Raw genomic sequence first — 26,629 nt, forward strand, 5'->3', positions numbered from 1 at the left:
AGCGACTCGCGTCATAAGAGATCTGACTAGCTGTGAGATCGGTCCAACAGCACCCAGGTGAGTAACGGATGTGACGGTGGAGGTGAGGAAAGTTATCGGCACTCATAAACTCATCGGTATAGATGCCCAAAGCTGCGCCAAACTCAGGTACGCTCATATGTCATACCAAGCCATCAAGTCCGAATATAATGGTACCGTGCTCATCATGAAATGACATTACGTGCTGAAGGTAAAACGTCAAGGAAAACTCCAAAGTAAGCTTCATATATGTGGGCTCGACGATATCAAATAAACGGTCCCATGGTGCTGTAGTAATGAAAGCGCGAACCTCATCAGCTAGTCCGATCTGCTCTAACGCAGCCCAGTCAATGTATCAACCCAAACCTAGTGATCGCATGCGTAGGAGCTGGAATAAGTCCTTAGGTGGGTCTGCAGAGAATCTGAGGTAGGAATGACGAACCTCGGCAGAGGCGCTCGAGTAGGTCACGCTAGGACCCTTCTGCTTTTTCAAAGGGAGGACGTTGACTTTGGATTTGCCTAGAATGTTTGTCATAATGAATATATCAATAAATAAAATAGCACCCAATTAAAAGTTCAGGTAGGCTAAAAACAATATACTCCTAAATAATAGAGAAGCATGAAAATTTAAAAATAGAATGACAAAAGGACAAATAAATAATTTCAAGCTAAAAATAAAGAATAGTAGAAAACAAAACAATGGACACATAACCAATGAGCAGGGAATTGAAAATAGTAATCTGAAATAAATCAAAACAATGAAATAAACAATATGGTTTTAACTAAGCATAAGAATGAAGGCAAATGTATTCGTACTGTGACAAATAGAAGACAATGACATTATTAAGAACATGAATAAATAATGGAAAACTAATTATCATCAACTGAAAATAAAATAATAAGTAAGCTGAAAATAAAATAATAAAAAAATAAAGAATAAAGAAAGCAAATGAAAATAAAATAAAGAAAAAGTTAGGAGATAACAAGAAACCGACGGGGCAATAGTCGGTGGTACGATGGTCGTGGGTGGGGGTTTGGTGTGCGCATGCAGGGAAAAGGGAGAAAAAGGGAGAGCCAACGTGGGGGAGAAGGGATGGTGAGGGGAAGAAAAGAAAGAGGAAGGAAAGGGGAAAGGATACGACGAGATAGGGAGCGAGTCATGGTGGCCGGAATAAAGGAGTTAAAAGTTGCAACGCCTAGGGCTTAGGGGGTTTGAGAAGAAGAAGACTAACATAAAACTTTAGGATTGGGGATTTTATAGGTGACACGGTCGTGTAACTGTCTGTGTTGGGCCACACAGTCGTGTCACACACCCGTGTGGCTTGAATTTCAGCCCGTGTTCGTCGAGGAAAATAATAGCTCACTCGTCACTTGGCCTCGGACACGCCCGTGTGTCCAGGCTGTGTGGTTCACGCGGCTGTGTCGCACGGCCATGTGCAATGTTATTCTCTTCTTCCATGCCCGTGTGGTCTCCCACACGCCCGTGTGTCCAAACACACAGTTGTGTGCCTCACTCAAGTAGCTCTCTGACTTGTTTTAAGTTCAAAAAATTAAACTTTACTTATCACACGGCCTAGGACACGCCCATGTGTCCAGGCCCTGTAGTCCACATGGCCATGTCGCACGCCCGTGCGGATTCTTTTAGCCCATGTCTTTGTCAATTTTTGGGGATTTTAAATCCTGTTTCCACAAGGTCAAGGACACGCTAGTATATCCAGGCCAGGCCGTGTAATTCACTGTTTAACCCCTGTTAGAGTACACGGCCTGGGACACGCTTGTGTGTCCAGGTCGTGTGGTTCAAAAACCTGCATTTAAACATGAAAAATAGATAAAAATAAACTAGTTAATGGTGTTAGTGCTCGAGTTGCCTCCCGAGAAGCGCTTATTTAGAGTCTAAGCTCGACTTACCTCTCATTTACATGGTCACAGTAGATCACTGAGTCGAGACTCCTCTTTCTTGCTATCAGTTCCTTTATTTAAATAAGGTTTTAGTTGAGTACTGTTTACCTTAAAAGTGCCGAAATGAAAATAAGTTACCTTGACTGTACCTTATGGAAAGACATTGAGTACCGTAAAAGGAGTTGTTCCGTTTGCGTTGAGCTATGTAGTGATAATTCGAGGGTCCTTTTCATCTAACAAGACTTGGTATCCAACCTTTAATTGATTGGTTCTATCGTTAAACTTGACGTGGTGTTGCTTCTGCTCCTCCTTGCCATAAGTCCGCCATTCGTCTAGTTCATCTATCTGTAGCATTCGTCTTTCATAGATGGTTCCATTGTTAGTGCATGAACTAAAACGTGGTTTATTTATGCTTCTCGAAAGTGTTTCCTGCAAAAGGGATTGAACCACATGATTAGTTTTGTTAACTGAATTTACAAAGTCATCTTCATTACTTGATATCTCAATCGAATCACGAGCCTGAAGAGTAATCGTTTCATCACCTACACGAAGTATGAGTTCACCTGTACCAACATTAATAATAGTTCTAGCAGTTGCTAAAAAGGGTCGACCTAGAATTAAAGGTAAGTCACTATCCTCATCCATGTCTAGAACAACGAAGTCGATTGGGAATATAAATTTATCAATCTTAACGAGTACGTCCTCAACTGTAATAATCTGGTTTAGACCCTAGTCGGAATAGTGGTTTTGGGATCACATATCTGATTCAAAAAAATAGATAAATATTACTTTCCGTGCTTTTGATGTGTGAATTAGTATGTGTGAAAGTTTCGTGTGAAAATTTAGTCGTTTCTGTGCTTAATACCTAATCGCGTAAAATGTAAAAGTTGCTTGCTATATGTTAAAAGTGCCTATTTGATTTGGCTTATTAATTGTGAGGTCCTTATGTGGTTATTTGACCATTAGAAGTTTGAATAGACATTAATAACCATCCATTAGGTGATTTTATAATGGTTATTAAAAGGGTAAATTAGTAAATTGTTTATTAAATGAATTAAAATAAAACAAAGGCATGAAAATATGGTCACTTGTGTTCATAATCAACCAAAAATCATATAAAAAGAAAAGAAAAAGAGATTTAGGGTTTCGGCACACACAAGGCTTAATTCAAGGTTCATTTTTTATTTGTTTTCGATAATTTTTACGTTTTTGTTATCGTTGCTTTGTGTTTTACTAAGCCCATGCCTCAATTTCTAATTTTGATGATGAATTTGAAATGTGCCATGGATAAATTCATGAGTTTTATGTTTTTATATGATGAAATATGAAAGTTTGATGTTGGATTTATATGTTTTGTCTTTGGATTTTTGATGATTTTGAGTAAAATGGGCTAAATTGTGAAATCTGTAAATTGAGGGACTAAAATGTGAAATAAATGAAATGTGTGGACTTGTATGGGAGCTATGAAAATTCAAATAAGCTTGTGTACAAGCAAACTTTGTGTATTTTGTGATTTTGTGAATTAGGGACTAAAGTGTCGAAATGTGAAAATGTGAGGTCTAGTTTGCAATATGCTTTAATTGTGTGTATATGGATTTGTTTGAATGGTTTAGTGATTAAAAGGGTTAATTTTGAATACATATAGATCACTAAAAGAGGAATTTAGATTTAGACCGAGGAAAATCGAAGGTTATTGAGTAAACAATCCGAGTCGACAACTCCGAGTACGAGGTAAGTTCGTACGTAAAACATGATGTTATAAGTATGTTTTGATGCTTTTCTTATACATAGATTGTATATACATTTAGTTTGGATGAATACAATGATAAACCAATTGTATTTGGCACTAAGTGTGCGATTTAAATTAGCTTCAACTATATTAAGCGCTAAGTGTGCGATACCAAGATAGCTTCAGTTAATTGAGAAAGCTCTAAGTGTGCGGAATTATTATAGCTTTGGCTAATCTTTAAAGCACTACGTGTGCAGATGTTTAAACTATTGGTAATCTTCAAAAAGTCTTAAAATATCCGAACAAGAGGTAAGAATGAAAATGAATGAATACGAGAATGTTTAGGTAAGTTTAATACCTATGTGGTAGATGGTATTATGCATATAAAGTTTATTTAATTGGTGTAAATATATGGATGATGTTGGCATGAAATTGATAGATGAGTAGAAAATTTATAAGTACTTATGTGTTGTTGTTTCATATTTTATATGTTGTTGTTGATTTTGTTACGAACTTACTAAGCTTTTGAAAGGTTACTTTGTGTATGTGTTTGCATTGTTTTATAGATATCGAAGCTACTATGCATTTAGGGATCGTCAAGGATCATCACCATACTATCGAACCTCATTTTTTGTACTTTGAAAATGTATATATTAAAGTATGGCATGTATAGGCTAGAAGTGTTTAGATTATGTTTTGTGATTGTATATATTTATCCATGTGATATGGTTTGGTATGGATGTGATTATGATATGGTTTTGGTATATGAATTATGAGGCAATATGATATATTTAGTGTGTTTGGGTATGAATATAAGAAATGATAAGATATGTGAGCTTTTGGCATGTGTTAGTTATGGCAATTGATAAGGTTTTGTCATGAAGTTGAAACTTATGTTTGGTATGATTTTATTTTAGATTTGTTATAATTTGGTTGGCAATGATATGTCATGAAGGGCTTATGTTTTGGTTGTGAATTGGTCATAAAATGTTGTGCAAATATGTTTAGTTTGGTGCTTGTAGGTTTGACCCAATTGGGGTGGCAAGTTGGCTATTCAAATGGCCTATTTTTGTCCACACGAGCGTGTGTTTCAGCTGTGTGCGACACATGGCTATGTTGCACGGCCTTGTGTCCCTTGGGGTACCCTACAATTGTAAGTCAGGCTCGAGCATGGCCAAGGCACACGGGCGTGTGGCTAACCATATGGCCCAAGTTAGATTCGACCACGGCCAAAGCACATAGGCGTGTCTTGTGGCCGTGTGAGCAAGTCAGTATGTGTGCCTTGTTTTGTCACGGCCTAGACACACGGGTGTGTCTAATGTCGTGTAAGGCACACGGCCTGTAACGCCCCCTTACCCGAGACCGTCGCCGGAGTCGAGCACGAGGCATTACTAAACTTATTTGAGCACTTAAACAAATTCAGACAAGCTGTCTAACTGCATCATAGTTTCTTAAAAATTCATATCTCGAGTTCCGGAACTCGAAATCCAATTCCGTAAATTTTTCCTGAAACTAGACTCATATATCTATCTACTAATTTTTTTTCTAGAATTTTTGGTTGGGCCAATTAGTACAGTTTATTAGTTAAAGTCTCCCCTGTTTCAGGGTTCGACTACTCTGACCTCTGTGTATTACGAATCAGATATCTCCCTGTACAGAGCTTAAATGACTATTCCGTTTGTTTCTAATAAAACTAGACTCAATAAGGAATCTGTACATATAAAGCATGACTTCTAATTATCTTTTTAAAATTTATGGTGAATTTCCAAATTCAGAACAGGGGATCCAGAAATTGCTCTGGCCCTGTTTCACAAAAATTTAAACATCTCATAAAATATAGATCATATACCTATTTCGCTTCTTCCATATGAAAATAGACTCATCAAGCTTCGATTCCATAACTTATTCATTATTTAATTCCATTTCTACTATTTTTAGTTATTTTTCAAATTCTCATCTCTACTGCTGTCTGAATCTATTTTATGGTAAATTTTACCTATTTCATGGTTTCCATGGATTAGCTAGCAATTTGACATACATAACACCAAATATGATCATGATTAGCCATTCCAATGGCTAATCATTACCAAGCATTTCCATACCACTCAATAACCATATCATAAGACCATATATACAAAATGATTATAATGCTATACATGTCATACTCAAAATATACAAGCCATTATGCCAAGATGGTATACGGATAGTGTGAGTGGGCCTCCGACCGTTCCCGATTTCCGAGCTAGCTTGTCAAAACTATAAGGAATGAAAAGGAGGGAGTAAGCATAAATGCTTAGTAAGTCCATATGAAATTAATAAGCAATTACCAACATGCTTTTAAGATAAAACACCACAATTGTACAATTTCTAATAATTTTCTAAAATCAGAACAGGGGATCTCGAAGTCATTCAAACTCTGTCTCACAACAATTTAAATATCTTATAACATAAAATCCAATTGCATGCACCGTTTCCTCTATATGAAACTAGACTCATCAGGCTTTAATCTCATATTTTATTCAGCCCTTAACTCAATTTCCACAATTTATGGTGAATTTCAAAATATACACTACTGCAGTAACCCAAAACTGGCAAGGCCATATTTATTCATTCACCACTATTATTCACTAAATCCATACAATATCATTTCATCCATCATGGTAAGAACACATAATTATGCTTCATAAGCATAGATCCATAATCTCAATGTCATCAAGTATCAAGAACTTATTCCAAATCGTGTCATTTTCATAGTATTCACCAATTCTTAATCTTTTCGGGCCATTTTATATTTTCGTTCATAATCAAATTAGGGAACAACTACGGAATTGAGTACCTCATTATCACAATGCCATAGTAAAATTATGGTCTTGCACATAGTCACATATCACATACCGAGGCCATAGCCCAGCCATGGTCTTACACGGATCACATATCACACTGATGCCATATCCCAGATATGGTCTTATACGGTAGCACATATCACACCGATGCCATATCCCGGATATGGTCTTATACGGAAGCACATATCACATTTCTCCGAAGCCATAGCCCAGCTATGGTCTTATACGGAAATTACATTTCACATGCTGCCATGGTCCAACCATGGTCTTTTCCGTCAATTCGTCTTAGCCACTGAATGAAAGTACTCAAGTCTGTTGTTCCATTTAATTTGTACTTTTATTCAAATATCATTTTACAATTATCACAGTTTAATGACATTTTATATACAATAATATACTATATCATTCATGAAATTTTCATTTCAAAACATTAAATTACACATTGCATTATTAAAAATCATATGAACTTACCTCGATATAAAATATTAGCAATCGAGCCTATTTCTCGTAAACTTTATTTTTCCCTCGATCACGACTTGAATCTCGTTTCTCTTGATCTATAATATAAATTATTTCTACTCATTAGCATTTATTTGATTTCTACTTCACTTCACAATTTATGCTGTTCAAATTTCTAAATTACACTTTTACCCTAAAATTTACAGTTTTTACAATTTAGTCCCTACTCAATTCACCCATCAATTGAACTAATTTTTTCTCAATTAACACTTTATTTTATCATTATAAATTATTTCAAAACCTTTGATATTCTCAATTTCAACACCAACATCTAATTCACAACTTTTTCACAATTAGGTTCTAAATACCATTTTCTATCAAAATGACTTAATAAAACAACCTTAATATGAAATTAGAACTTCAATTTCATAATAATTCATCATATACTACCCTTACTCAGCCAGGGTAACTTCCAATTTCACCCATCAAATCAAAAACTAATGAATTAGATGATTGGACCTAATTGTAAAAGTCACCAAAACATAAAAATTACTAAGAAATAGTAAAAATTGAACTTACATGGTGTAAAAATATGAAAAACCAGCATAGGAGACCTGGTACAACGTTTCTGGCTGAGAAAGATGAAGAAAATGTCTAGATTTTTCAATTACATCATTATTTAATTACTAACTTTTATGCTATTTCCAATTTTGCCCCTTGTTCACATTGTTTTCTTGCTTATTTCATACCCAAACCGTCCAGCCATTAACCTTTGGGTCTAATTGCTCTTTAAATCCATCTTTTTAAATACTTAAGCTATTTAATCACATCTCACAATTTTACAATTAGTTCAATTTAGTCCTTTTCACCTAATTAACTACCGAAATCTTAAAATTTCTTGACGAAACTTTAATACTAACTTATTTACACTCCATAAATATTTCTAAAAATATTTATGGCTCGGTTTATGAATTCGAGGTCTCGATACCTCGTTTTAGACCCAATTTACTTATTAAATTCTTTTCTCTCTTTTTTTTTACACAAAATTCACTAATTCAAAATTCTTCTAAATTCACACTTGACTCATAATTATTAATTTATTAAATTTTTAAACATACTTGTCGGATTTAGTGATCTCAAATCACTGTTCCGATATCACTGAAATTTGGGCCGTTACACGGCCTGTTCACACGGGCGTGTTACCTGTACTTGTTTGAAAAATGTTTAAATTTTAGAGAATTTTTTTATGTGTTCGGTTTAGTCCTGACCCCTTTTTTATACATGTTTAATGTCTCGATGACCTATATAAGAGACTCTATATTGATATTTGATCTTTAATGCTTCGTTGCTTATGAAATGAATGTTAATGTTTTGATTTTTTCCAGTAATGCCTTTAACCCTAGTTCGGCAACGGATACGGGTTAGGGGTGTTACATCAACAGTACCTTTAGGAAATCTAATAGTTTTGTCTGCCAGTTGAATACTCATCCTAGTTTGTTTAGGTTTCCCAAGACCTAGTTGTTTGAACATTTTATAGGGCATGACATTTATACTCGCCCCTAAATCGGCCAAAGCATTATCAATATTTAAACTACCAATTAAATAGGGAATAGTAAAACTCCTTAGATCTTTCAAGTTGTTGGGTAGTTTGTTTTGTAGAATTGTTGAGCAAATTGCATTTAATTCCACATGCGACGAATCATCTAACTTCCGTTTGTTTACCAGAAGCTCCTTTAAAAATTTAACTGACTTGGGCATCTGCGAAAGAGCTTAAATAAACGATAAGTTAATATGTAATTTTCTTAAAATGTTAAGAAATTTACCGAATTTTTCATCTGTGCGATCTCTCTTTGTCACATTGGGGAATGGCACGCGGGGTGTATATTCTTTACTCACCGGTTTTTGGTTATTTTGGCTTTCATCCACCTCATTTTGACTTACCACTGTTTCTTGCCTTGGGTCTAGTTTAGACTCAATTAACCTTCCTTCATATTGAACAGTAATCACATGGAGCTGCTCTCTTGCATTAGTTTCAATGTTGCTAGGCAAGCTACCTTGTAGTCTCTCGAGCCCTTGAATCGATGCTTGCTGATTTTTAAGCACTGTTTCGGTGTTTTGGAAATGTGTTTCTGACACCGAGATGAATTTCATTAGTATCTCCTTAAGGTTCGGCTTATTTTTCTACTGGTAATATGGTTGTTGGAAACCTGGAGGGGGTTGCGGTTTTTGATGTCCTTGACCACCCCACGAGAAATTGGGATGGTTTCTCCAACCTGCATTGTAAGTATTACTATAGGGGTTATTCTGAGGTCTAGAATTGTTACCCATATAGTTGACTTGTTCGTTCGTAGTACTAGGGTCGTAGGTTAGGCATTCTGGATTATCCATTCCTCCTCCACTTGTGTCACATTGCATTACTGGATGTATCTGCGTAGAAACAAATAAACCATCAATCTTTTTATTTAAGAGCTCTACCTAGTTGATAACATGGTGATTGTGTCGAGGTTGAAAACACTAGCGGCTTTTGTCAGTTTTGTCCTCATGACTTGCCACTGATAATTATTTAGTGACATCTCTTCAATAAACTCATAAGCCTCCTCAAGTGTTTTTTTATTTAGGGTACTGCCGGCAACTGCATCGATTAGTTGTCTAGTTGAGGGGTTCAAACCATTGTAGAAAGTCCGAACTTGTAACCATAAGGGTAACCCATGGTGAGGACACATTCTCAATAAATCCTTATACCTCTCTCATGCATCGTATAGGGTCTTTAAGTCCATTTGCACAAAGGAGGAGATATCATTCCTCAACTTTGCCGTCTTGGCCGGCGAAAAGTATTTCAAAAGAAACTTTTCGGTCATTTGCTCCCATGTAGTGATAGACCCTCGTGGTAGAGAGTTCAACCACTGTTTAGCTTTATTCCTCAGTGAGAAGGGAAATAACCAAAGGCGAATATCATCATCAGAAATGCTATTAATTTTGAAAGTATCACAGAACTCTAAGAAATTGGCCAAATGAGTATTTGGGTCTCCATCCTGTAAACCATCAAACTGAACAAATTGTTAAATAATTTGTATAGTGTTAGGTTTCAGTTCAAAATTATTTGCAGCAATAGCCGGCCTAACAATACTCGATTCAACCCTAATGAGAGTGGGCTTATCATAATCGTACATAGTACGAGGAGTAGGATTCTGATTTATAGGATTCGCGGCAACCACAAGAGGTAGCGGATTATTCTGATTTTCAACCATCTCATCGGTAGTATTGGTATCACCCTCATGCTCTTCCTCTATATACTGTAAACTCTGTCTTATTTCTCTACAATTTCTGCGAACTGTGCTTTCAATTTCACTGTAAAAAAGTAGAGGTCTTGACGAGATTCTTCTAGTCATAAACTATAAGAACCTACCAGACGCAAACAAAAGAAAAATTAGTAATTAAAAATAAAACTAAACAAAAAAATACAATAAAATAAAAATGGCTAAATTAATAAAAATCAAGCGTTCCTAATATCTTAGTCCCCGACAACGGCGCTAAAAATTTGACGATCATTTTATGATTCACTAAACTAGACTACGATCACGACTAAGGCAAGCGCACCTATCGAATGGTAGTATAGTTATGGTGAGTCCAGAATATCGTATTCACAAGGACTAAAAGTACTAGTATTAACTATCTTTCTATTATTTAGCCTAAAATATAAGGGATCTATTTTAATCTAAAATTAACTAACTAATTAACTACTGAACACGACAGAGAGCGAATTGGGAAAAATACTTGAAGAAAACTTATAAGGAGGACAATACCCAAGAAAGAATCCACCTAGACTTCACTTATTATTCTGATTCTGAATCAAACCATTTATTCACTTGTCTTGATTCGTCGAAATCCCTAAATTATGTTAATATCTCTTTCGAGACTAAAAACAACTAACTCTAGGTCGATTAATTGAAATCTCTTTCTAATTAAAACCCTTATTGTCGCATTAACTCGATCTATGGATTCTCTTATTAGATTTGACTCTAATCCGGCAGATTTATGTAGCCCTATTTCTAGGGTTGCATGCAACTCCGCTTAATTATGGTAGATCTACTCTTAACAGGGACTTTTGCTCCACTGAATAAGCACATCAACTTGAATTAATATCTTGAAAATATTAGATCAAGAATTAAGAACACATAATTAAGAACAAGAACAAGTATTTATCATTAAATTCAGAACATTAAATAATAAGATTCATCATAAGTTCCATCCTCCCTAGGTATTTAGGGAGTTTAGTTCATAATGTGAAAAGAAAACATCTCAAATTTAGAAAAACAATAAGACATAAAAAACCCAAATAAACTTCGAGAGAAATTTGAATAGAGATCTTCAATCTTGAAGTGGATCTACTTTCGAGATGATTCCAACGGCTTCCTTCGAGTAATTTCTGCTTTCTGCTCTGTGTGTCCCCTTAGGTCTTCTTCTAGTGTGTTTATATAGACTTTAGAGTGCTCAGAAACCCTAAAAATTAGCTTTTTCAGCGTGTTTGGGAACTAGGGAGCGATATCGACACGGGCTGTCACATGGGCGTGTGCTCAGCCCGTGTTGTCCGTTTTTGGCCCGTTTTTTTCTCCTTTTGTTCCCCTATGCTCTCCTAAGTATAAAACATGAAATTAAAGGATTAAGAGCATCAAATTCACTAAATTAGATAATAAATCATCCAAAAATATGCTAAGTATGGGATTAAAATGTGTTACTTTTATGGTTTATCAGAAAGAAATCTCATAAATCAATTTTTATCAATTGATTATAAATAAATAAAAATTTATCTTTTGAATAGCTTATGCAAATATTAAACTAGATTATATTTATAAATTTCTAAAATTTTATTAAAAGAATCAAAACTCAAAAATTTTATCAAAGAATTTCAAAGATTCAACATAGTATATACTTGAAATATCAAATTCATAAAATTAAAAAAGAAAAACGAATCAATCCAAAAATAATAAAGAATCAATGCATTCTCAATTATTCTCAGTAATATTAAACATGTCAATGATTCTCAGTAATATTAAAATATTAGCTTAAAATTTATTTTTACAACCAATTTATCCGTATTATATTCTCGAGCCTAACAATAACAAATGAAAAGAAGCTAAAAATAAGGCTCGTTTAGGGGAAGAAAATATTGGAAGAAAGTGAAGCTTAAGCTGATTTACTCGCAAAATCCAATTCTGGAAATTTCCCAAGCGTCATGCATACAATTGAAATAACTTTTACACATGCATTAGTGGATATACAGATCATGAGTTGATTTAGATGCTGGTGCAATAGACGAAATCATGAGTTGAATTGAGTGAAGCTGTTATTGCACAGGATTTTCCACCATAGCTTCATCTCTGACCAACTCTGGCTTGTCCTCAAAGCGGAAACTTTTTGAACTTGATTCAGGTTTACAACTTCTTTACATTCATTGACGTCGGTAACTTTATGCTTTCATGGTGGAGATGATGATGATTGGATTTCAGAATAAGAATGTTGGGAAAATCATTTAATTATATATTTTTAAGGATTAAATTGATAGAATTTGTAAATGTGGAGTGTCAAATTAATTGAATTATTTAGATTATGATCAAATTGGTAAAATATGAAAGTATTGAATACTAAATGTGTTATTATAACAATTAATAAAATTCACATCATCATTTCTATTAAAGATTTAATGAAGAGTGACTAAAACAAAAATAATTTAGAATGTTAGTGATAAAATTAATTTTTTTTATAATTGAGTAAATAATTGAATGACTAATTTTATAATTTTACAAAACAGCAGAAATCTTTCTAAATACCTTCTCCCATTTATTTTTTTCTTAGTAAATAAATGAAGAATAAGGGTTAAATGGAAGATATTTCAATAGTCAACTCTCTTACTCTCACATTGCTCTTCTTGTACCGGTTGCTTGACTTGGAGCTTACGTCTTATCAGAAAGATTTAACGTTTTATGAAATTTTATAAGCTGTTCAGGAAGGATAAGATCATCAATATATATATATATATTTTGGTAGAAATAAGATCATCAATCTTGATTCGATGCATAAATTCATGTAATTTGTTTCAATGGCGGAGCATTTAATGATGATAAAATTTATTTTTTGGTGTCAAATATTTTTGGTATGACTTGATTTTAGGCAATGTTACAATGTTGTTTTTGGACTTAATTTTTAATATAATCAAAATAATTGTATTAATTTACATATCAATAAAAGAAAAAAGATTTCTATTGCTGAAATCTGAAAAGAAACACCAAAAAAAAAGAGGTTGTGGTAAGTCTAAATTCCCTCTAATACATCATCAACCACCCAAAAGATGGTCGTCTTCTCTCAACTCAACCCCATATTGAGGTTCTTACCAAATTGCAGCTCTGGTCTTTTATCTAAACTAGGGTTGAGGTTTTGTTTGGAATTTCATACCCAGATTCTCCTCCCTGTATTACTATTTATTTGGGTTTACAACGAAAACGCTGCAAAGTCAAACAAAATAGACCAAATAATTGACCTTTTCTTTTGACAATTATGATGACAACAGTAACAAACAAACAGTACTTCCTACTTGAAGAAAATGAAGAAACCAAAAATAAAAGGGTTAACAAGTGAAAAGAAGGACAAGCCTAGGGGATTAAAAAAGAAAGCAAGATTAAGGAAGGATATAGGAATTAGTATTATATTACAATAGCAGTGGCTGTGTACTGATATGCACTCTCTCTATATCATTAACACTTTTGTCGGTTTTTAGTTGATCATTGATCCTCCTCTTTTCACTCTCTTCTTCGCTAATATCCTCTCCCGTGGAGTTCGGGGGGCATATTAATTACTTCACCCTCCCCTGCTTGTCCTTTCTTCTTCCATCATTCCTCATTTTTCTGCTTTGGAAATCTTCTAGGCTTGTAGCTAAGCTAAGCTAAACTAAACTTCGAAGACATGGATCTTCTTCACTCCTTTAGCTCATTAGCTCTTATTCTGTATCTCATTGTCTTAACTCTGAACTCTAAAGGTAACCCAGCTCTCTCCTTTTTTCTGGGAGTCTCTCAAGCATCGTGGTTTCTTATATTTACACTAAAAACCCCCATCTGTTTTTTCTTTCTTTCTTTCAGGTGCATTAGGTGCTTCTTTCACATTTGTCAATCGATGTGGCTACACGGTGTGGCCTGGGATATTAGCAAATGCAGGCAGTCCTACACTCGACAGCACTGGGTTCGAGCTACCAAAGGACTCGTCTCGTTCATTTCAAGCCCCAACTGGCTGGTCGGGTCGTTTTTGGGGTCGAACGGGCTGCACATTTGACGGATCCGGGTCTGGTACGTGCGTAACGGGCGACTGCGGGTCGGGTCAGATGGAATGTAACGGACTCGGAGCTGCTCCGCCCGTGACTCTGGCTGAGTTCACTCTGGGAACAGGAGGGCAAGATTTTTACGACGTCAGCCTTGTTGATGGCTACAATATCCCCACGATCGTTGAAGGCAGTGGTGGATCAGGTCTTTGTGCTTCGACGGGGTGTACAACTGACTTGAACCGTCAATGCCCGTCGGAGCTCCGGGTTGGGGACGGTGACGCTTGCAAGAGCGCGTGTGAGGCATTCGGGAGTCCCGAGTATTGTTGCAGTGGCGCGTATAGCACACCTGCCACATGTAAGCCTTCAGTTTATTCTGAGATGTTCAAGGCCGCTTGTCCCAGATCTTACAGCTATGCATACGATGATGCTACAAGCACTTTCACGTGTACTGGAGCAGATTATACGGTCACCTTTTGTCCCTCTTCTCCTAGGTAAATGAAAAAATTGCTGTCTAAACTCTGAATATGATGAAGATTATAGTGATTATTAACCCTTTTAATGTTTCCAACGATGTGGCATTTTGTTGCAGTCAAAAATCTTCGAGAGATGCTACGCCAGCTACAGAAGCTACCCCTGTGACAGGCTCAACGCCACAAGAGTCAGGGACACAACCCGGGTTAACTTATTCTGGTAATGGATATGGATATTCGGTTTCAGGGTACGGATACCCTGGTTCGGGTTCAAGTACTGGGTCAGGATCTGGGCAAACGATGTTGACAGATGGATCATGGTTAGCTGGTTTGGCAATGGGAGATTCACCAAGAACAATACCATCTCCCACTTTTCTGCTACCATTTGCACTCATGGCATCAACAGCATTGTGTTTCTTGTTTTCATTAGTTCACTTGTAGCCCATCCCTATCCTTTTGTATTATGGCTTTTGTTAAATGTGAATTCTTTACAGATTTGCAGCTTTGATGGGTAAAAATGGGGTTTTGGCCTTTGTTTGAGGAAAAAAAAAGCTGACAGATTCTTGGTCCAGATTGTAAACCATCATCAGCTTCAAGATTCCCCAATGTTATATAAACATTTAAAACTGTTGTTTCTCTTAACATTCTGGGATTTAGAGATATTTTGGTTATGTGTTGTGTTGTTAGCTTTGCTTTTTCAGCTTTGGTTGTCTGTTTCTTTTTTGGCAATTTGGATTGTAAAGAGAAAGGTGGGATCTTCTTCCTTAAAAGCTTGTTTGTAATGTGGAAATGTGAGGAATTTGGGTGTTGTATGTGAAGGATGCCCTAAGTCTCAAGTTTTCAGCTCAGCTTTTTGCCTTTGTCTGCCATGAATGATTGGACTTTGGACGTCGGTGGAAGAGGAATCAATACTAGTAAATTTTAGGTCAAATACTACATAAAGTCCTTGCACTATGCGTTTTTTGAGCTCAGTCCCTCTACTATCATTATTGCACATTTTAAAAAGAAGTACAAAATATATCAAGGAGCATATATTTTAAAAAACAAGCCGATGGATTTTTACAAAAAAAAAATAACCCTTGAATTGAAAATATATTTCAGAAATAAAAAATAAAGATTAAATCTATCAAAAATCCATAGTGCAGGGACCTTCCATAGGATTTTACCTAAATTATATTCAAATGTGAGTTGAGTACTCGAGAATATGCCTAAATAATCGTAATGGGACCTTAATAAAGTGAATAAAGTCCAAGTGGTGGGATTAATTTGCTTTGAAATTTTTGGCAAATGAAAGACCTTTTGGCACTTGGCGGTCGCAAAATTTGATCCACATCATGCAACTTTTTGACCAATTTAGGTGGTACAATGATGATGAAATGTTTACCATATGATTTGAGCACCTGAAAATACGGCTCAATTAACTTAGAGAAGCACTGTGCAAACGGAGCTTGAATAATTGCCTTCCATAATTTCTTAATAATGGAGATGCCTAATCATGCACATACTGTTGCTTGTTTCAGTCAGGGCAATCTTTTAAGTCGGTATAGAATTTTCACATGTATTATAATTCTGAATTTCACTATAATTAATTGCCCAATAGCCTATAGTTTATTATCATCCAAATTTTTTCCTCTTATTTTGTTTAGTGGGTGTTAGCTTTCAGGTTGGTTATTTTCTGTCTTTTTCTTTACTTGTTCTCTTCATTTATTCTATATATTTATCTTTTTAAGTTTGTAAATCTATTTTGTAGGTATTTTTATTATCTTCACAAGTTATGATACATAATGGTGGTATCTATCGTTCCTGAACATCCATCGACCACTAGTAGTTTCTCTTTGATAGTGGGTTGATTGTAGATACTCGAATGGTGACTCTTTATCGACTTCTTAATCTACTTAAGTTTTGAGACTATTTCAAAATCATAAATGGTTCTATGTGTCAGTTTCGATCCGTGTTGTGTTAAATATTATATGTTTCCTTTATTGTTTAATAAGTCTTCATTTTTTGAAATTTTTGTCTTGTCTTGGACAAGTTTTAGTTCTTTTTGTCTTACTTGTGCATGAAGTCTTTTGCTAGTGATTTTAGGGTTGATTTTATAGTTATCCTCTCCAAATTGGTGGATGATAAGTTCTTTTGCTGATTTTTTCCCCCACCACTTTGGATCAGTCAAGATTGATTCCCTTATCGTGTTAAATGCTTGCAATCACTCCTGATACATTGTGTTTGAGTTGTGACAAAGTTAGTTATCAATATACCATAATATTTTATTGATGCTGAGTTCAAACTTTTGTTTGTTGATGAACTGTCCTTCACTGCCTAAGATGACTGATTTTTTTCTCGAATAGTATGGTCCTATTCATAAAATGAATTAATGAATTTTCCTTTTGAAAAGTATTATGATTCAAATTTCCATTAATTATATATACGGGTTAGTATTTGATATATTGACAATATACTTTTCTTTTATTCCACAAGGAAACTTAAAAAATTAGCATGCATATTTTTTTTTTAAATATTTATTTTTTAATATTTTATTATGCCCTATAGGACACTTGTCAACTCTCTGGTCTTGCTTGTAGTGTCTAAAAACTCCACTAGCGGTGTACAAAATATTTTCTCTATTTATATTTATACTATATATAAAGATTTTGATTGAGTTGATGTCACTTATAACTAGATCCCACCTCTTGTTAAATAAGCAAACTCATGTCTTAACAAAGCAATAAATATTAATTGAAGGGTATTTTTATCTTTTTATATAAAATTCAGAAAAAAAAATTATATGCTTATGATGAGTATAAAATTTGAACCCAAAACATAAAACATACACTTTCAAGTTTGAACTTTATATAATTATTGTCACCTATATTATAAATGTAACAAAATCTAGTATATTTTACTTCTCAAGGTGTTGTGGAAGGTTGGTTTTGGGCTTTCGTTTTACAATCATAATATAATTTTGGTGTTAGTCTGATGAAATGGTACCAAAGTTGCAACAATGACTTCATATTTAGGAGGTCATAGGTTTGAATTTGGCGAACCTTAAAGTGGGAAAGTCTTGAGGGGTGTTTAGACGTTGAGAGAGAACAATACTGTTTACTCATGATGCAACGCGATTAAATGAAGTGGTAATACTTGCCAATCAGCATCCCAAGATTGTTTAAATGACATGGGATGGATCTGCTTTTAATGTGAACGGTGATAGTGTGATTTTGAAGAGTAAGCTCAAAGCAATGCGTGATTGAAGCTGCCTGCCAATGGCTTTGTTTGGACAACATATTCTGTTTCAGTGGCTTGCTGATTGAACTCATTGAAGCCACGTAACTATTTATTTGTCCCTAGGACATTGCTGCTGAACCAAACAGCTTGAGCCCAATATCCATTGGATTGGGGTGGCAACTCGTCCATAGCCCGAGGTAACCTTAGGTTTAGTATTTAAACTTCGAATCAAAACGTGTTTGTACTCTTTGAGTACTGTTTAAAATCAAATTTAAAATTTCCATATACAAGAATCATGGGTGCTACAAATGAATGCTGAAGTGTTTAGTCTCATCGCTACGGGGGAGTGAGAAAGTAGAATTTGCAGCCCTGTCCCCATATCCGACATTGACCTTGTATTCGCCTAAGAATCCATAAAAGCTGTATGAACCATGCTCATCTGTTACCCCCTTCATCTCCCCGCTTTCCCATTCTTTCAGCAGCTTGTCAACCACATCACCCGCTGGGAGATTCTTAAAATTCTCATCAGTTAAACACATTTCGTAACACCCTTTTGGATGGAGAGCCGTCCACAGCATTATCCCATTCACTGAAGGGTGTGAAAACCCTTCTCTTAGTACCTGTTCTAGGTACACCCCCTGTAATTCTTTACCAACGGAACTGCTAATATCTACCTCTGTTAGCCATATGGGGAGTCTGAGGGTAGCCAATTTGTCTATCACGGCTCGCATTAGAGGAAGGTTTGGCACTGTAAAATGACTTTCCAACCCAATTCCATCCATGTACATGCCACCGCGTTCAAGCTCTCTTATCCTTTCAATGTAAGTGTCAACTGTTGATTTAACATCACTGCAGGTTTCCACAACATTAAATTCATTCATGAACAGGGTTGCTAAAGGGTCCGATTGATGTGCAGTCTCGTAGAAATGCAAGGTTGCATCAGGTCCAAGTCGTTGCTTGTAAAAATCAAAGTGGAGCATCTCATTACTGACATCCCAGTGTATGAATTCTTCTTTGTATTTGCTCATTAAGCTCTGTATCCTGGAATTAACTGCTGATTGTAGGTCAGGGCCTGCAAGGTTCCGAACCCATGCAGGCGTGTACTTGGGGTCTTCCCAGAATATGTTGTGGCCTCTGGCTATTATTTGGTGGCCTCTAACAAACTCCAGCATTTGGTCAGCTAAGGTGTAGTTGGTCTTCCCTTGATCTGGTTCTGTTGCATACCATTTCAGTTCATTTTCAAACACTGCTGCATTGAATCGTTCAACAAACCAGTTCTGGAAGACAAAAAGAAAACAAGATCAATTAGCTAGCATTGTCCGACATGTATTAAGAAATTAATACGAACACATACCTGATAGGGCAAATTCCCAAGAATGGTGTGTGCTATTGCAGAACCAAATGGAAAATCCTTTGAGACTTGGTTTATAGTTATTGCTGCTCCTTGCAACCTATTACCTTGTTGATCTGAGACATGTATTGTTACAGCACGCTTCCTTTGCTGGGGAAAAAATAGACAGTAAGTAATTTTTGTTAAGATATTGGACATTACCATTGTTGAAATATCATTTCACAAAGTGTGTCAACAGTAATTACAGTGTTAATCATGAATTGCTGGTTGAACCTCCATTCTTGATCAGTAAATGGCTGTAACGAGGAACTATCTATTGTTATATCAATATCTTTATCATCTGAGTTCTGCATATCCAGGACATTAGAAAAAAAAGGTTCTTAGAAGCAAAAATCAATGACAGCATTCATGACCTAATGCTCAATCTTTTTCACATATAAAAGCCTAAATATATATTGGTTTGAAAATAGGTTCACCTGGAATAGCAGTAAAGCTAAATTTGAAGGTGAATCAAGAACAAATCCACCTTTGAGAAATGACCAGCAACCATTCTTAGCCAAAACAGTCCCTATACAATTATATGTTCTGTTTTCTGTCTTCAAGCTTGCCCTAATGAGAGCTGAATTTGCACCTTGTATTTTGATCCAAGCTGTAATTTCACCAAACAGAGTAAGCCAATCCTGTAATGTTTCAAAATACAATTTGTCTGATATTCACAGTAGAAGTTTTTGTCTATGTTAAAAAGGCAGTTGCCTCTACAACAGGGGGATGTTCCTGAACTGGGGCCATATCTAGCATTTGCATATGTCGGTTGCCACTTTATGTGACAAATCCAAACCTTAAACATTGCCACTTGTTGGGCCACGGATGATACAGTGTGACATGCCAGTAAGTCAGTAACAGGTGCATTAAGGGTTCACCTATGTCGATGAACTTGTTTATTCTTTTTTTGAAGTATTTGTGTTTTAATATTTGTATCCGAAATTCATATAGATGGAGAACTTAACTGGAGAAACAGTACAAATTGCCCAGGGTGAGATTCTTCAAGAGAAAAGCTGGAGTGTAAAAACCAGTTGCAGTTTTGCCAATAATGGCAGGTTTCATAATGGGAGGCTCATCTTTCAGAATCCCTCCTTGGTACAGTGGCTCCTCTGGCTGTGCTTTACACTGCAACCAACAACATCATCAACAATTGTCATGGACATTGCGGTGAATCAAATAACTTCAGACTACATATTCATAATACAGTCAATAGATAAATGATCTATTCTCAAAACTGTTTTACCTCTGTGTAAGCACTAAAATCATATAAAGGCCCATCTGCAGCAATAAAAAGAAAAAGAACCCACTTAAGTTTTCTGAAAACCCCATTAGAATGTTTTGAACAGTCAAACCAAATGTAGAAAGGGAGAGAGAACCATATGAAGCAACCAAGGAACCACAAAGAAGAATGAAGAAAGCCCAGAAGCCACCAAAAACAAGAGAATGTTTCATGTTCCTGTTTTGAACAAACGGCTATTGGATTGAACTAATGCTGAAGCTTACATTATATACCATACAGAAAAAAAAAATGAAATGATTTCGGATATCAGGAGAAAGAGGGGGAGTGTACCTAATTAAGGTTTGTGGTGGGGATCACAAGGGAACAGTGAAAGGCCTATGAGAACCCGTGCCTTGCTCACATGTTTTACTTAAGGGTTTCATTTGATGTGAACTTTAAATAAACTCGTCTTTGCTGCTAAATGTCCAGATATGGTTATACAGGCTTAGACTCAACGTTATATAAGTGGGAAATTTATTTATTTTCTATCCACCCTTACTTAATATTAGTCACTTTAGCTTTAATGGAGAGTTGGCTTGTTGCTAAGAACTAAGTGCTGAGTCCAAGTTAAGTGTTTTTTTAATCTAAGATTTGGTTGTGTGCCAAACTCTGGTTTTTGTCAGCAAACTGAAACAATGTTCGTTTAACCAATATTATTAGAACTTGGGTTGCTTTTGGCCACCAACTTGGGCTGCTTTGAGAAGTGTAAAAGAAGAAATTTATATAATGGAGGTTCGAGGATTAGGTGACCAGTGTAACCAAGCACTGTTGCTAATACTGAGAGATTCCGAAATTAGTGTTTGGGGGATAACTTAGTTTTTGTTTTGATCATGGAGATTGGAAAACAAAGCACAAGTTGTACAAGGATTGAAGATGGGTAATTAATGGGAAGTGGGTTGGAAATAGGTGAAGTCTGCTTTAGAGTAAAGTCTAGTCCTCCATTGTCAGACCAGTTTGATTCCAGGGGTGCTTCATTCATGGCTAGAACTTGCACGCGTGAAGCGTGCATGATATTGGGACCATGCATTCACATGCTTTAAAAGTCAAATCACATTGAATGCCCAATCCCTCGGTTCCTCCATGGACGTGGAACCTGTTGGGCATTGAAGGAAAAGGTAAAGACATTTTCATTTTCACTGCAATTCTAGTATCACTGTAGAGTGGCCTTCAACCTGCCAGAAAGGGATGGGTATTCGATTTAGTTGAGTCGAGTTAAAAAATTTCGAGTTAGTCGAGTTGACGAATCCTATTTTAATAACTGAATTCAATTTGAATTTTTTTTAATCGAGTCAAAAAATTTCAAGTCGAGTTGAATCGTGTCAAGTTAACAAATCTTATACTTGATGTTATATTTACATGAACAAAGGAAAAAGGGAAAGTGTGACAATTCGGGAAGGAAAATAAAATTATTAAGTAAATATTTATCAAAACAACGTAATTTTACTTTTAACTTTATAGTTTTGAGTTTTAACTTTTAGGTAAATATTTATCAAAATAACGTAATTTTACTTTTAACTTTATAGTTTTGACTTTTAATTTTAAATAAGGTAAACATTTATTAAAATGACGTAATTTTATCTTTTCTTATTTAGATTTTCGAATAACTCGAATTAAGTGTGAACTTTCGGTCAAATCGAGTGAAATTGTTCGAGTTAAATTAGAAAAATTAATACTTTAAATTAAAATGTTGTTACAATATAACTATTTACTTGTTAGAGCATATAAATTTGAAACCATATATATTTGTAAACTGTTTAAAGCATAATAATAATATGATATTTTAGTACGATAAACTTGAATCATTAATCACTTAGATTCCAAAATTATTATTTTATAAAATTTTTAAAATTTCAACTTTTCTATATATTTTTTAGATTTTTTAAAAAAAATTATACAGATTTTAGAATTTTTATAAATATTTTGAATTTAAAAAATTATTTTCAGTTTTTGAAAATTATTTTGATTTTTTAATTTTTGTAATTTATGTTAAGAGAGAGACCAATTTGTTCATTTTCAAAATTGATAGGGACCAAAAGGGTATTTATACTAATCTGTTATTCATATTATTCAAGTTATTTGAATTGTAGAATTCAACTCAACTCGAACTCGAAATCCTAAATTTCTTATTCGAGCTTACTCGAATAACTTGATTCAATTAACTCGAAATTAATTTTTTTTTATTTTTTTGAATCGAATTAAATTTTACTCACATCTAATTAAAAAGATATTTTTCAAATCAAGATGATGACAAAATGTGGGCCTCTAAGACCATATTTTTGTAGCCCACAGGCTTTAATATGTCGATCAATTAGATACCGAAGACAAACTCGACTCATGTGACCCAAAAACACAAACAAGACTTTCAGAGATTCCTTCCTTATTTTCTTAGACCAGACTGGGCCAAATGAACCATTTTTTATCATGGGCAACCCAAATAGTTGCAAGATTGTAAGTTCTATAATTATTTGAACCAAGAACGTTAATATATATCTTGATAATCGTAGTAAATGCATTTAACCAAATGACATGCCTACCAATAGATCAATGAAGGCATATGCCATATGTTGCTGTCTTAACAAGAATTGAACAAAATTCTAACAATTTATTACTATTGCACGTTTTCTTTCGAGAGAAAAATCATACAATCATACTATTAATACAGTACTAGTGGTGTTCTAGAATCACTGATCACCTTATAAAATGATGAACCAGCTAATGGCTAATGGTGTATGCAGGATATCACTGAGCAAAGAGCTCATCAATCCTACAATTCCAGCCTTACCTTTTCTGCAGAATTGTCTATCATTGGCCATTAGATGCCGCCAAAGATTTCTTCGGTTTCCGACTGTTGAATATCTTGGTATAAATGTTCTTGGTTCTAATTGCCAGCAAAACATCCAACCCAAATCCAATAAGGGAGGCCATAGCCATTACGATAAACACGAGGCCGTAACAATGGGCTCCCACACAGGTATTCCCACCTCCTGGTGTTGGAGTAGCTTGTGCATCATATAGGTAGCCAGCAAGCAGGCCAGAAAAGAGGAAAGAACCTATGGGAAGATTGAGGATTAAAATGTTGTAGAGCAGACCGTAGTATTTGAGACCGAATAGTTCCGAGGCAACCGGGACGGTCACTGCTAGACGGACTCCGTAACACATGCCAACAACAATTGAACCAATGTAAAGGCAACCAGGCAATGCCAATGCCATGAGAAGGAGCCCAACCGCCATCAAGATCTGAGATGCTGCATTCCAAAGTGGCCTAGGAGTTCCTGCTTTCCTGTTTGAAATCAATGCACATGGAATATAGATCTTATTAGGCATCATTATGAGCCAAGTGAAAACTAGTCCCTATCAAGCCATCCAAATTGGCCAACCCTGCCATGACCTCATCTACATTGTCCATTTGCAATATTAGTTCACCTACTTTGCAACCAACACTCAGCTTCAATCATTCTAAGATTTTACATTGAAACCTAAACCACATATACTATTGTTATAACTAATCAATGACAGCATTAAGGCATTAATATGATGCATGTTTCATCTATTTATTGATCAAAATGCATTTAACCCCAACATCCATTAAAGCAACAAAAGCTGTCTAATCACAGTATTAATTGAGGGCAAAACATTCTTTTTTTTTTTTTTTTGCTTCCAAAAGTTGGAAACTTATTAAATTACGTAACAAGCAAAACAAACAGCAACAGCATTTCGTGTACAACTCAAGTTGAAAAACCAAACCACAAGCGGATTCAAATCAAGGTTTCTTAACCAGAAAGAAAACGTAAACCAGTTTTTTTTTTTATTAATAAAAATAAATTATGCAGTTTTGCGGCTCAAAGCACAAAATATTGCCCCTCAAGAAAAGAAAAAAACCAAACCATACTTATTAAAATGATGATAGAGATGTAGCAGTTTATATATTGCTAAAATCATACATATCTAAGACTCCAACAGATATTTAATAAAAGATAGTTAAGATCATCGTTAAGTAAATTTTAAAAGAAAATATTTTTCTTACATAAAATGTTTTCTTGTGGTTTATTTTTTAAAACCTGTATGTGATGTTTGCATACATTTGACGAAATTAAACATTTTTTTTTTAAAAAGTAAAAAGACAAAATGTCTTCCATGTTGTTGTTATGAACTCATCGATCAAATCAAAGTATATGGAAAATAATAAAAAAATAAGGGTATCAAGTTGCATATTACTAATAATAAACCGATGTCGACCTGAATCAATCAATAAATCAATATCCACCAACTAAAAGTACAAGATCCTAAACAAAAAGTCACAATCAAGCAAAAGTTAAGGTTTTTGGCAACAACAAAAAATAATAATAATAATAAAATAAAAGGAACAAGTTGAGGTTAAGGGCAAGAAATGGAAGAAGCTTACTTGAGAAAGTACTCGGAAACAGAGCCGGAAATGATTCGGCCAAAAAAGCCCCAAATACTGGTCAATGAAATGAATATTGAAACGTCGGCGTGACCCAAGGCTAACCCGATCTGTGCCATGTTGTTTATCACCGCCATACCTGTTCCCACCCCACAAAGGAACGATATGAACGATACCCAAAAGTCCCATGTCTGCATCGCCTCCATTATCGTGTGCTCCTCTCCTATCACCGGTTTTGTCTTTTCCACTAACACCGTCGCGTCATCCGCCGAAGCTGCTGCTGCCACTTCGGTAATGATCTCCTTTGTCTCCGACGGCGGCGACGTAGTTTCCTCTTTCAGCAACGGTTGTTGTCGCTCCATGTCAGCTTCGAACCCGACCAAGCGCCAACTCTTTACAAAAGCATATATCGGGACCGCCAACGGACTAGCTAATAAAATGAGAAGTATAACCGCGAAAACCAGCGAAAACACTTGATTGGTTGAACCGATGAGGTCGTAAGTTAAAAGATAAACAGCGACGACGACGGCGACTATGTTGAATATTGCGAAATAGCGCGCTTCTTCCTTCTCTGCAGCGACGGAAGTAGATTGGGGGATTTCACGGAGGAATAAGACGGCGACAAGGCAAACAGCAAAAGGGATGACGGCAAGCATGACGAGGAATCGTGCTGGGTCATCGGAGAAGAGGGCAGAGCATAAGTCTGTGAAGATAGCGGTGCTGAGACCGACATACCCTTTTAAGATTCCGGAGACCGGACCACGGTTTCTCCGGAAGTTGCGGATGCAAGTGACTAACACGGCAGTGTTCATCCATGTGGTGCTGTTGCCTCCCAAGCACATAAATATACACATCTGCCAGTAAGGAAGTGGTTGGATTTTCTGACTGACGACAAGCCATTGAGCACCATACCCAATCAAGCCTTCAATGGCACCAATAAGGAGGATGACGGGAGTGGGCAAACGATCAGAAGCAAGACCGGCAAGGAGACCAAAAGCCTTACCAACATCTTTAGCCACTGACAAATTGTTAAGCTGAAGCTGGGTAAGGTTCATAAGCGTCTTGATGGCATCAGAGTAGTTTGAGAAAGTGTAATTATTGCCTGAAATGGTCTGCACCCATACTGCAGATACGAAGCCTAGCCATTTCCAGGCACTGAACGTGTGACTTTCTCGAATCCCCATCAGAAAAAGCTCGCCGACAACCACTACACTTTGAACGGTCGGTGTGGGATGGATTTTTAAAGTTTTCAGAGCTCGAAATTTAGAGCCTTTCTGTATTTGTGACTTGCGGCCTTGCTTGGTTATTTAAAAGAGTAAAAGTTTGGACCCATCTGTAGAATCCGTAGGCTTCGGTTAATTAAAAATAATAATAATAATAATAAATTATACTCTCAGTAATTCAACTTTGACTTTTATGAAAAAATATTTATTTAATTTTTAATTCAGTTCAAAAAATAACAAATCAGTTTTATTAACTATTTTTCATTACAAATTAACGGAAAATTAAAGTGGTATTTAATCAGTCACGCTAGAGTTTATGTTATCATTTAAACAATCCCAATAAAAATAAAAATCCAAACTGGGCATTAGAAAGAGAAGAAGAAAAG

General features: G+C 35.6%; 3 protein-coding genes and 1 non-coding gene across 6 annotated transcripts; 2 read left to right on the forward strand and 2 right to left on the reverse strand.

Annotated features, from left to right (window-relative positions):
• The first annotated feature begins 9,651 nt into the window (after positions 1 to 9,651).
• On the forward strand, positions 9,652 to 9,758 carry LOC121206418 (small nucleolar RNA R71). Its single transcript, XR_005901469.1, has one exon. It is a non-coding gene; the product is annotated as a small nucleolar RNA R71 (small nucleolar RNA).
• A 3,705-nt stretch (positions 9,759 to 13,463) lies between these two features.
• LOC107916797 (thaumatin-like protein 1) lies at positions 13,464 to 15,369 on the forward strand. The gene is made up of 3 exons (XM_016846170.2): positions 13,464 to 13,978; positions 14,079 to 14,748; positions 14,847 to 15,369. Exons 1-3 carry the CDS (start codon positions 13,906 to 13,908, stop codon positions 15,166 to 15,168), a joined length of 1,065 nt encoding a protein of 354 aa, XP_016701659.1. The 5' UTR covers positions 13,464 to 13,905; the 3' UTR covers positions 15,169 to 15,369.
• Positions 15,370 to 18,134: 2,765 nt separating this feature from the next.
• Positions 18,135 to 21,049, reverse strand: LOC107916750 (endo-1,4-beta-xylanase 5). Of its 3 annotated transcripts, XM_016846117.2 has the most exons (8): positions 20,910 to 21,049; positions 20,716 to 20,795; positions 20,583 to 20,617; positions 20,305 to 20,464; positions 19,774 to 19,946; positions 19,543 to 19,644; positions 19,301 to 19,447; positions 18,135 to 19,223 (listed from the first exon to the last, which is right to left on the reverse strand). In XM_016846117.2, the coding sequence occupies exons 2-8, from the start codon at positions 20,789 to 20,791 to the stop codon at positions 18,249 to 18,251; spliced, it is 1,668 nt and encodes a 555-aa protein (XP_016701606.2). In that variant the 5' UTR covers positions 20,792 to 20,795; positions 20,910 to 21,049; the 3' UTR covers positions 18,135 to 18,248. The 3 variants fall into 3 exon arrangements, with proteins under 3 accessions (XP_016701606.2, XP_040968205.1, XP_016701605.2); XM_041112271.1 differs by lacking the exon at positions 20,716 to 20,795 and having other exon boundaries at positions 20,910 to 21,028; XM_016846116.2 differs by lacking the exon at positions 20,910 to 21,049 and having other exon boundaries at positions 20,716 to 20,903.
• A 2,054-nt stretch (positions 21,050 to 23,103) lies between these two features.
• Positions 23,104 to 26,350, reverse strand: LOC107916749 (protein NUCLEAR FUSION DEFECTIVE 4). Its single transcript, XM_016846115.2, has 2 exons — positions 25,021 to 26,350; positions 23,104 to 23,898 (listed from the first exon to the last, which is right to left on the reverse strand). Exons 1-2 carry the CDS (start codon positions 26,202 to 26,204, stop codon positions 23,421 to 23,423), a joined length of 1,662 nt encoding a protein of 553 aa, XP_016701604.2. The 5' UTR covers positions 26,205 to 26,350; the 3' UTR covers positions 23,104 to 23,420.
• Between the last annotated feature and the right edge of the window lie 279 nt (positions 26,351 to 26,629).

Source organism: Gossypium hirsutum, chromosome A01 (assembly GCF_007990345.1).
Source record: "Gossypium hirsutum isolate 1008001.06 chromosome A01, Gossypium_hirsutum_v2.1, whole genome shotgun sequence".
Taxonomy (NCBI): domain Eukaryota; kingdom Viridiplantae; phylum Streptophyta; class Magnoliopsida; order Malvales; family Malvaceae; genus Gossypium; species Gossypium hirsutum.